The sequence below is a fragment of the Rhodamnia argentea genome, chromosome 1 (genome assembly GCF_020921035.1).
Source record: "Rhodamnia argentea isolate NSW1041297 chromosome 1, ASM2092103v1, whole genome shotgun sequence".
In the NCBI taxonomy this organism is placed as follows: domain Eukaryota; kingdom Viridiplantae; phylum Streptophyta; class Magnoliopsida; order Myrtales; family Myrtaceae; genus Rhodamnia; species Rhodamnia argentea.
In genome coordinates this window covers 13,238,667-13,250,837 of record NC_063150.1, presented here as the reverse complement: position 1 = coordinate 13,250,837, position 12,171 = coordinate 13,238,667, and the positions used below count along the sequence as shown (strand labels likewise).

The 12,171-nt window shown below is 40.1% G+C and overlaps 2 protein-coding genes across 2 annotated transcripts; both read right to left on the bottom strand.

Annotated features, from left to right (window-relative positions):
- Positions 1–1,484: 1,484 nt before the first annotated feature.
- Positions 1,485–6,524, bottom strand: LOC115751300 (ribose-phosphate pyrophosphokinase 4). The gene is made up of 7 exons (XM_030689143.2): positions 6,045–6,524; positions 5,535–5,850; positions 5,285–5,380; positions 4,874–4,942; positions 4,010–4,138; positions 2,453–2,552; positions 1,485–1,785 (listed from the first exon to the last, which is right to left on the bottom strand). Exons 1-7 carry the CDS (start codon positions 6,422–6,424, stop codon positions 1,652–1,654), a joined length of 1,224 nt encoding a protein of 407 aa, XP_030545003.2. The 5' UTR covers positions 6,425–6,524; the 3' UTR covers positions 1,485–1,651.
- A 1,687-nt stretch (positions 6,525–8,211) lies between these two features.
- LOC115751298 (DNA-binding protein REB1) lies at positions 8,212–11,011 on the bottom strand. The gene is made up of 2 exons (XM_030689141.2): positions 10,856–11,011; positions 8,212–10,621 (listed from the first exon to the last, which is right to left on the bottom strand). The coding sequence occupies exon 2, from the start codon at positions 10,534–10,536 to the stop codon at positions 8,644–8,646; it is 1,893 nt and encodes a 630-aa protein (XP_030545001.2). The 5' UTR covers positions 10,537–10,621; positions 10,856–11,011; the 3' UTR covers positions 8,212–8,643.
- Between the last annotated feature and the right edge of the window lie 1,160 nt (positions 11,012–12,171).

Genomic DNA, 12,171 nt, shown 5'->3' with positions numbered 1-12,171 from the left:
ACCTCCAGCCCAAATATGGAGTTTACAAGCACCAGTCCCACCGCAGCCAACAGGGAATGGACCCTCTATGTAGATGTTTCGACTCCATAGTTCACGAAGAAGAGAACTTGTTCTCCATCGAGTTCCGACATGACCTGTTTCGTGAAGTCCTTGAAGACAGTTGCCGAGCCACTATGGGGCAAAGCGTGCATATTAGCAAATTTAGCTATCACTTAGCTGCTGAGGGCAGCCGGGGTGGCAATCTGATTGACTCCTGTGAATTACGGCTCAATGGTGGGCTTCAAGGTGATCAAGCTTGACCCACCCAGTCTGCTGTCTAGGTTCCTGGACCTCGTGCGAATGAGCTTGCCGGGTGCCAGGGATGGACATGAACTTGTGGTGGCCAGGGGTGGCAGTTGGCCATGCCTAGCCACCAACAAGGGACGTAGGATCGACATAAACAAATATATAGTTTAAGAATCTGTGCAAAAAAAGTTCGGGAAGGATATTAAACAAACCGAGGTTCAAGAATCTCTCATGCCATTATCCCAAAGCCAATTGCACTCATTTATTAATAAAAATATGATCAACCTCTGGCCAGCTAGTTCAGACTTCCTGAAGGCTAGGGAGTACGAGCAAAGGCCTCTCTCTCTAGTTCAACCATATTAGTCTACGCCCAAGAGTGAACGCCGGAGATAAGGACCACAAATGGATTAGTAAGGAACTCTCTAATTTAGCAAGTTTTTTCCTTTGTTTGGTCAGTAATTTAGTAAGTTCAATATAAGCTAGATTAGCCAGCATTTTACACGTCTAGATGCGAGAATAATATGTTCTTTGTAACAAGTAGTTTTGTTGAGGTCATCACAGGATCTATTGACACGGACGATAGGAAAATGAGATGAATCGTAACACTTGTTAACATGGGGTCAATGTCTTGACAAAGCATGATGAATTCTCATTGTTGCGGGTGCATTTTCCGAGCCAGCTTCAAAATCAAATGCTATTCTTGGACCATGTAGGAAGTCCGTAGCCGATTCAGGAAACATTTCTCAAACGAAAATACCTCGAGAGGCCGGATGAAGCCAAATGAGCAGGATCACATTAAGTGGTGTCTTCCTCATAATGCAATGGAATGCAAAACAGAGACCCACTGTTTCTCCATGGCGAGGCATCCAAAGGGGGCTAATTATTCCCAATGACTTCGAGAAATGAAGCAAGATCGCATTCGACAATGCCAATAGCAATCCCAATAACAGCCATATCGATTTAAAATAAATCAATGCAAAGTGTGTGCCACTTGAGTAATACTGTGTGAGGCATATTCTAAGGAGCTTCAATAACTGATTTGATGCTTCAGAAGCACACATCGATCAAACCTAAACCTGATTCCCAAAAGAAGCATGGAGGAGATCAACTAATCATCTAGCAACTCTTCACCAGTTATTCCGAGGTTACAAAGATGACCTCTCTTATATGGCTGCATTATTTCCTTAGTTGAGAATTGGCCTACCTATGCAAAATTTACAGGAGAAGGGGAAAAATACAGGAAAAGAGAGGTTAAATGAGGAGATACATGCTAAGTTAAGCGCTTCCTACCTCAGGTCTTAATCTCAGAAATGTCTGTCTCGTTTTCTAGGCCGCAGAAGAAGCAGATCATAAATTTCTGATTCCGTTAAATGGCCAGACTAGCTGCTATAGAACCAGCTAGGCTGAGAACCTCAAATGGTGGTCTATTCAACACTTCATTCACAGTTTGAGGGCATGAATCCGTGATCCAAAAGTAGGTCAAACCATTCTCTGGATTTCCTATCAAAAGAATAGACAAAGGCAACAAAACTACTTTTGAGCTCCAATTTTGATGAATTATATCTCATTCAGAAAAGGAACATATGGCATATAAGATGTTCCAGTCACTTGATAAGAATAAACATCAAATTTGACATTCAAATATATATAATACTTATATTGATTTTCTACAATAAAACTCGATACATGCATCCAGATTCATACTCCACATATGAGATACAAACATTCTTCAATATTTCACCAAGTCCCCTCAATGACAATTTTCCCCCACCCCACGCAGACAGCAAGGTCAAGTAAAGGCAACAGATTCTTCTTCAATCTAAACAAATATTATACTCTTAAAGAACCATATCCCTCGATATGGTACCATGACCTTTGACATTCTATTAGTTAAAAGCGACGGAATGCTCAAAGGCCCTACGATGAGAATCTGAAAAAAGGACATTCTCATAGCTTTTCCTTGTGAAGTTTGCATATCCGATGTAGTGGGAAGGTAGTCCTTATTTAAGAACAAGGATAATATCTTACTAGCAACGAAGAACAACAGCAAGAGCGTACACAGCAATAAAAGAATGTCTAATGGTACCATTGTTCACAAAGATTTGCTGCGAAAAGCAGAGGTTATAATTTCAAGGATATGACATGTCTGAATCAATGCAAATATTACCTCCATTGTCATGGTCAAAGCGCTCCCACGAACTATTGGGGAAAATCCCATGTGTCACATAAGCACTGATTTTTTTTGCTCCATGGGCAGCCAACAATTTCTAGAATGTTTCAAGTAAGTTAAGTAGCCATCCAAAAAGAAACCGACATGTTCTATGCAAAGAAGTCGGAGTAATTTTAATTAAAGAAGCAATGAAAGAAAAAAGAGAAATCACCAGAAATCATGTTGAGATATGAGAAAGACAGTGATGTGGTGATACACAGCGCAACTTGTTTTCCTACTGCTTTACCTGCCTGAAGCAGGATCCCTTACTAGATCACTAATCCCAGAATTCCTCACAGTAGCATGCACAGTACACATTGTCTTATGATAAGAATTCATTCTTCAGATTCTCCTAAATTACACAAAACGAATTAATAATTCAGAGGAAGAGCATGAATTTAAATATTCCACAAAGCGCTGCTCCATGTTGAAATAAGCTCTTGGATGGGAAAATACTTTTCAAATAAAACTAGGGACCACAATATTCAACTCCAAATACGAAACAAAACTTATCAAAATCCCAATGAACCTCAAGCTCTCATAGAATAATTCTTAATAAACAACTCTTATTGTTATCTAAATAGTAAATTCTCATCTAGCACCCCGAAGTCTTCAAAGGTTGTTGCCACAATCCTCCACCACTATGAAATGAACTTTACTTAACTCAAGCTGATGTTGGAAGAACTTATTGATTTTGATGATAGAGGGTTGTGGCAACAATCTTCCAAGATACATACAGGGTGCGCAGAGGATCTACTCTTTAGATAACAATAAGAGTTTATTCCTTGTCAAATTAGGAATATCTAAGAGTTTGAGATCCATTAGGATTTGAATATGTTTTCATTCCTATTTGATAGAATCAAGCATTACTTCTCCTAGTTTTTTGAATGAAAATATTGAATTTCCTTAAGAGTTCCTTATCAGTTTCTGCATAACAACATGAAGAATCAGCCCAAACACTAAGTCACTGTTCACGAGTACAATTCTTAATGAGGAATAGTGGTTCCGGACCTGGTCGGCATCTAATCAGGTTATCCTGCTTTATTAGCATTGGCCTGTAAGATAGCTTGCCTACAACATCCAACTATCCAATAGCCTACCCTGCAACATGCCACTTAGTATTGTACTTATCAGTCTCCTCCATTTCATTAATGGAGAAGAAACAAAGTACAGATCAACTTCATATGTTCAATTTTCCTGACTTCCTCTATTGAGCATTCAAAGAATTGAACCCATAATTAATTAGTACTGAACCTAGGCCTCTTATATCCTTTGAAAAAACTCACTCCAAATCCAGAAACAGAACGATGATTTTACTTCCCATTCTCCCCATCTATGTTTTCACCATGAGGCTAATACCGGTGTTAAAGGACTATGAGCTACACACCTAGATTCTCCACCTAACGTGCACCTCATACAAGTCAACTTTCTTAATTAGAAAATTAAGAAAGTTCCAAAGAAGCAGACTGCATAATATAAGCTCCAGTGGCCAAGAAAAAATGAAAAGACAAGTACCTGGCATTCAACTAGAGTGCCACCCGACTGCACCAAATCATCAACGATGACAACATGACGTCCTTTGGGATCTCCCTCCTTAAGTCGTACTATCCGCTGGTCACCTTCCCGAACTTTAGCGCACACAATCTAAAAAATTAAGGTTGGATGGGTTATGATGATAGCTTACATAAAACAAAAGCATAACCCTACGGAGATAATGGCATGATAAAGCTGAAGCATATTAGTAATCCTATAAAGAAGATAGTGTTTCTCCTAAGTTCCATACTGGCTTTCCAGATCATTAACAAAGAGAAATAGTTGCGGTGCAATCACCACTTCCAATTGTTTCCATTAAATGATAAACACCAATAAAACATCGAAAAGATCACATCTCCCTATTTTGGAGAAAACACATAACCAACTCCACCTCTGCACACGAAACTTTAAATTTTGTTCAGCTGTCTCTATGAAACCGGTAGGCACATGGCAATACAAACTAAACAACCAAGTAACACGATGGTATGAGATCAAAAGAGCGGAATCCAACTGCAGTTGGAATTATTGGTCAACTTAACAAGGCCATGTCCACATATAACCAGAAACTGATTCCATTCAGGGACTCTGTCAATGCCATTTCCGTCCGATCAAAACACTATCAATTACAAAATGTTTCTTCATTAGAAAACTCTGGAAGAAATCAAATATGTAGCCTGAGTAGCTAAATACGTTCCACTACTTAAATACCATATATCTGCCAAGTAACTAGCAATGGAAGATAATAGGACACAACATACTATCAAGAGCATACCAATTAATCTCTTGTTGATAGAAAACACAAACAAATACGGTGAACACAGTATATTTAGCGGTATTTATGCATACCGTTGGAAAATGCTGCAGTTGCTTATGAAACCTCTTCCATGAACCATCATCCGGAAAAGCTATAGATATCTGCTCCTCAATGAACCAGCACAAATTGCCAGAAATCACTAGAATGTCAGAAAATGTTCAGGCGAAGCTTAAAACTAGAACATTAGGTAATTCATCTCATGTTTGGCACTATTGTCTAAAACCACAGAAATGAACACCAAATGACAAAGATCAGCAAGAGTAATGCTGCCAACTCTAAGTTGGGACACAGTAATGTTTAGATCTGAAGACATATTATGGTTACCTCGCAGCCTCCCTAATAAAAATACTAAATACATTAATGATCTCTGTAAGCAGATAAATTCTTCATGAGGAGAAGAAGAAGAAGCACATATCTTCCAAGCCAACAAATAGATGTCTCACATTGTCAGAGTCCGGAAGCTGCTGGAGACGATTCTTAAGCAATGGTATCCCACTCTCGAAACATGGTAAAATGTTATCTCCAAAGTAAAATCTTTCCTGTGAATAACCAATAAAGAAAATAAGAAAAATGGTATTCAGCACGAAGAGATTGAGTGACATAAAATCTTCATCCACTTAACGTGCTCATGGATGTACGCGTGCTCTGTGATATTGGTGCCTGAAAAGGGTATGTGCACCAGTATAAACGAACCGGCAAGGCATGGATGTCGAAGATCACTAAGTTTGTAGGTCCACCCCTCGAGATTGGAACGTTGGACAAGATTCTCGCAAGAGTAAACGCTGTTGCAACGTCGCCTTCATCCTCCATGCGCTCGGAAGTGCCCGTCGGGAAGAAGGGAAGCACAAGCGTGAAGGAAGAGACGAACAACTTTGGCAACGCGTAAATGATAGAGAGCTGCTCGAAGATCACGCCTGGGGAACTAAAAGAGGCTAGAAAAGCGACATGTTGTCCCCGAATTCCATGAGCATTGGGTATGAACAGGTTGGGGAACCCATCAGCAAACGTCCTGAAGAGACAAACATAGAACGAATCGAAACTCTGAATCAAACAACATCTAGACGAGTCGCATATGCATATGAGCACCGACATCGTTTTCGAAACCCGGCATGCCGATCAACAAGCGCGAATGAATTCGGAAAGAAAACAGCTAAAAAGAACTCTCATCAATTCAATTGCTCGTTGGACATCGAAAATGCATACCTCCAGTTTATGCTGCGGAGCTCGATCGCGTCCGATTGAGCGGCGACTCCCTCCGCGAGCGGCTTCGTCTCCGCGCAGTAGAAGAGGCACACCTTCTTCGAGCCCTTACCGGACGATTCGCGCGCGCTCGCCACCATTTGCATGGGAGAAGCAGTCAGAGGACTCGGAGGGGAGTGGAAGATGTGAATCGGATCCGGAGCGGGGAAACGATCGACGGTGGTCCAGTTCCGAGAGTGGTCAAAGCTCTTGACCTCGCACCTGCACGAACAGCCGAGCTTGTAGCTAGGAAACGGCTCGTGCAAGGAGGAGGAGGAGGAGGGTTTCAGGGATTTGGCGCGAGGAATTCGGAACGGCGTCGGAAGCGGTGGCGCGGCGGCCATTTGTGTGAGGGCGACGGCGAGAGAGAAGGGCGCGCGTGTTTTTTATGTTGTTTATCACCACGGCGACGGTTTCGTGTAGCGCTTATAGCGGATTTTTGTCGTCGGCGAAGATCGAGATGGCTATCTTCCCAAAATACCCCTGCTTCATTTTGGGAAAAATAGATAATAGTACAAACGAGCCTTAAATTTTGACTCGATAGATAATATTACCCCAAAAATTTTAATTTATGCAATATAATCCCTAAATTTTAAATATGCAAAATCGTCGCTAGTGACAACTGAATTATTAATTAATGTCCGATGTAATCTTTTTATTATGTGAAAATAATTAAAATTTCATGGATCATATTGAAAATTGAATTCAAGTTCATGAATCATACTGAACAAATCAAAAACTCAAAGACCACATTACACATTGAACTAAAGTTCATGAATTATATGAAACAAATCAAAAATTTAGGTCCAATATTACAAGTTGAAGCAAAGTTGTTGATCATTCATGTAATTTTCTCTTAGAAAATCACATCCTCACGATCAAATCCAATCTTCTTGATCCGGAAAGTAACGGATAGAATCTGATAAAGCTGGAATGGTTAACTGGACTGCTTAAATCTTACGCAAGCATCATGCAAAGAGAATATATTCAAAATGATGGAGCTATGGTAACGTGTGATGGAGGAGAAAATGGAAAGAGCAACCCCCTGGCAAGAACTCTTGGAATATGGGATCATAAGGCAAGTTTCAGATCATGAACCTATAATTTACCATGTTAGAACTTATTTCTAGTTTTTAGAATCGAAAACCAATCGATCCCGAAACCAGCCTAGGACCTTGGAACCGTCGTCACCGATCTATCTTCTTTTTTTCAATTCTGTTATTTGATGATCAAATAAATAACAAGGTTGATAACGCCCACTTGCTGTAATAACCTGTTTCTACCCATCTATCTGTAATCCCATGAACAAGCTCAACAGTAACTTGTGACTTTTCTCCAAAGCTCTTTAGGCCAAAGGCTTTTCCCAAAAATCAAACCAAACGCACCATTCTCCTTGTAATAGTGAAATGCTCTACCATGTTAAGAACTTCATACGAGATTGAATCAAATTGAATAATTTGACGCTCACTGCAAATGGCAACAGTAGATATCATCGATCTCGTAAGTATCATACTAAATCCTATTCATAAAAGCACTTTTTCTAAAGAGACGAGGGACGAAAATCATATAAGCAAAGAGATTTATCCACTGATAAGAAAAAGGGAAAAGTGTGGTTTGGAATGATTATAAAATAGAATCCCCAGTTGCATGCCCGTGGAACAGAAACATTAAACTAGAAGCCATTACAAAATGAACACCTAGTTACAAAAGGCCATATGCAATTATTGAAGAACCATAAGACTGAAGCAGATTCCTAACTACATGACCATTTCACATTGTCAGAAGTTCCCTGACCATAGATTTCTGTGGAAATTGACTCGTAAAGTTGGAAAAACAAGGAAACGGATTTAAATAGAACTGCCATCTAATTGACGAATGAAAACTGCCAGCAACATCTGCTATTTTACCAGACAACCTACTGTCCTTTTTCATGCCATGCTCCGGGTAGTAAATTTAGAAAGGAACAAAATGAGTAAAGCAAGTGAGATATTGCAATGAAGGGAAAATTTGGTTCAATAAGTTGAAGAGAGGTAAATCAATCGCTTACCAGTTGACGACATTATGCTTTTCAGTATTTATGCTCATTTCTCGTTACAGGCTAAGCAAAAATTGTAACAGACAAGAAAACATATTGCACAATGGCAGAAGAACATCATTTTATGAAGGCTTCCCCCTCCATTCTCAACCCATTGATTTACATCAAACACATTTAGTCTTGCTTCTCCTACATGAGAGACAAACAAAACTCGAATATAACACATAATTTACATTCCTCTAAGCAAACTTCATCTCACTATAAGGATGAGGATACCTAAAGCAAAATACATTTAGAAGGGGAAGAATGTAACAGCCTGTGCTGGACAATGAACTTCACAAGCCATAAATTGCATTCAGAGAGCACCTTCTTTAGCCAGAATATATCAGTGCGAAAGTGGCCATTAAATTTATAGGGCTCATGATAGACTCACCAACCAATGCAACAACATTCAAGATGCAAGCTCACATCACATCTAGGTGGCTTCAAGATGCTCAAAAAGCCTTACTCACACAAAGGAAGTTGGTGTCATGTAACTATAGGCTTGTTAGCGTAAATCTCCCTTGGTTCCAGCATATCAGGGCAATATCGTTCTGAGAGAATTTCCACCTGCTCAGGAAATGACTTGCTCCAGTGATTGCCAATGTATTTGACCATTTGGTTCCACCGCCTTCGACATAGGTCCCCAGATTTATTCTCGATGAGTTTGTCCCAGTCTACATCTTCCATCGAGCAAGCATCCAGTTCAACAAGAGCACTGAGCAACCGATAGTCATCTGTATCCGCCCAACAGCCTTCAGCTACCATAGAAGATGTTAATTGCTTGTACCACTTCTCACAACAAACAGCATGATTACGAGAGCCCAAACTGTCACTTATAGCTCCCCAGGCAATATTGTCAAGGAGCATGCCGTGCTTTGACTTTCTCTCCTCGGTGACTTTCAGACGTAGGTCCATGTTTACTAGATCAAATAGACTCTGGTACTCATCCTGGGACCAAGGTCCTTTCTTATATGGAAATTTTATTCTTCGCCAGGTATCCTTCACATGGAACCTGTGTCTACCAAGAGCATCAGCCAACTTCCTCCAATCTGAGCCATGTTGCTCGTGAAACTTGCGAACAAGCTCACATTCTTCAGGAGTCCAAGTATGATTCTCGCCTCTTTCAAATAGCAGATGAGCTCGATGATAGACGCTTTCCTTAGGCCTCCAAGGTAAATATGCGCCAATTTCCTTCCAACATTTTCTGGCCTCGCGATGTCTTCCACAGTTGAGTACCATATTCAAGCCATCTTCACCTAAATCATGAGCTTCTATATATTTATAAACAGCCTGTTTGACTAGCTCATCTTCTTCTTCTGAGAATTTCTTACCCCGCACAAGGTTTTGATCCTTGCTATTATCTTCCTCACTCGGACCATCTAAGGGAGGAAAAACCTCAACATTTTCAGCAAAACTTACTCTCTTTGGTTTCTTTTTTCGATCTTTGGCTTCAATACCATCTTTTGCAGCCTTCTCCTTCTTGCGCTTCTTATCTTTATTTGGCTTCTTCTCTTCGCCCCCCATAGTGTCATTCGTAAAATGAGCATCTAGTTCAGATTCCATGTGCTTCTTATCTGTATTTCCACTTGCTACATAACCCTGTTCCTCAATCCGTTTCTGTTTCTTTCTCTTGCTCCTCTCCTTCCCATGAATATCCTTTTTCACTGTCACCACATCAGAAGATCCACTTGCTTCCTTCATCTTTTGGTTATCTCCAACAGGATCAGTATCCCTACTCCCCTTTTTCTTCTTTTTCTTCTTTATACTGACTTGATCTGTATCTTTCATTTCCTTGATGTTCTTGCCCAAAGACTTGTTCTGCTCCTGAACTCCCGCATCTGATTTGTCGTCTGCCAAATGCTTAGTTGCCGAGAAAGCCGCATCTATGTCATCCATCTTCTTAACCTCCTTGTGCTTCTTATTATTTTCCTTCTTTGTTTGGATCTGCAGTCTTTCTTCCATGTTTTTGAAGTCGCCATGACGCATGTGCCCATCTTCATATTCTCCAATCTGGGGGACCTTTGAGATACTCCTAGCTCCGCTGCTTTCAGTGCCCTTGCTATGTCTACGTCCCTTCTTTGCCGCTTTCTCAAGTTCTTTCTCGTCCTGGCCTACTTCTCGCTTCCTCTTCTTTTTCTTCTTCTCGCTGCCACCCCGCTCGATATCATCACCAACAGAACCCTTCACATTTTCTGCTACAAATTCACTTCCATCACCATGAACATCCCCTTTTGTCCTACTCTTCTTCTTATCTCGATTGACCTTATCAACGCCATTCTCAACTCTATCACCTGCGTCAACCTCATGGTGATCCACATCCATCACGACATCAAACCGATTCTCCTCAATTCTCCCCCTCTTCTCCTTCTTTCGTCCCATTCTCCCCCTGGGCACCCCGAGTTTCAATCCAATGCCTCGCAAGAACTGCAACTATCTCCCTCTATTAACTCGAGGTGAAACAAATCTGGCAAAAAAGCACAACGAACGAGAACAATACTAAGATCTTTTTCTACTTATATGGTCACAGAAACATTAAAAATTTGAAAATAGGGTCAATAATGCAATGAAGCACCGGCATAGGAAGCCAAATCAGTTCGTCCGACGAGAACAATTGGACAGCGACACGCACGAGCAAAAGTTTCAAGAGTCGTGCAACCCAAGATTCCACACACACACACACAGAGGGAGAGAGAATCACCTTGAGTTGATGGAGAGCTACTGACGGCGAGGATTCGAAGGCGAGCTGGGGCCGGCGACGTGAAGTGATCGCCGGCGACTCGGCAAGCAGCAGCGGAGGCCGGGGCCAGAGGCAGAGAGACCCAGGTGAGGGGCCGCACTGTGCGGAAAGAAGCACAAGACGAGACGTAGAAGTTAGGGCTTTTCAATGTTAGTCCTTCTTTTTCGACCAAAAAAATTTGGAATAACGAAACAAATGGTACTTAAATTTCGATTTAATATATAATATGATTTTTAAAATTTTAATTTGATCAATATGAACTCTAAACTTTAACTCAATATATAATGAGATTCTTAAATTTTTAATTTAATCAATATGGCCTTTGAACTTTTTAAAAATGCTCAACTTGGTCATGTTCAAAATAGTTCTTCGATTAATTCAAGTTCAGGAATAACTTTAAACATTTTCTTGTACTTCACGAACTAATTTAAACATTTTACAAAAGTTCGGAGATGACATTAAACAAATTAAAAATTCAGGGATCACATTGCACGTTGGGTTAAAATTTAAAAACCATATTGGTCAAATTAACGATTCAATGATCTCATTGCACATTGGACTAACATTTAAGGATCATTTGTGCCATTTTCAAAAAAAAATAAGGATTTTTTTAATTTCCTCTTTCTCTCTTTTATCTCTTTTCATTTATAAACGAATAATCTTAATCATCGTTATAGTCGGAGTTAAAAGAAAATTTAAGACTAAAAAGAGATTTATGAGTAAAACTAGCCCAATAAAAAAGCGCAACTAGCCACTAGCAAAAGAAGTTAGCTACACATATACGTACTTGAATTTAAGATTTAATTTCTCCATTTCATTGGTCATAAAAAGAAGAAGTGAACCCACCCGCGCATGGCGTAGTTGGTTGAGCTTGAGTCCTTTTTCCTCTTATGAAAGGTTGAGGGTTCAAATCTCCTAGCCTTGTTAAGCGATTTAAGTTGGGGGCCCCGGCGGTGGGTTGCTGGGCCGGTCTCGCTCCAAGTACAATCATTGGTTGGCCCTCGGGCCAAACGTAGAGCGAAGCCCGATGGAGCCGATGGATCTTGGATATCAAAAAAAAAAAAAAGAAGAAGAAGTGATCTTTGATTTTTTTTTTTTTTTTGTCAAATGAAAGATTTTCATTTCATATGAAAGAGAGAAACATCAATTCAAAATAAAAATAAAAATTTCACAAAACAAGTAAATTTGAAAAGTAATTCAACTTGGTACAACATATAGAAACTCGCCATTCCTTAAAAACGAAGCTGTCATAGTATCGAAGCACAATCGACAATCGA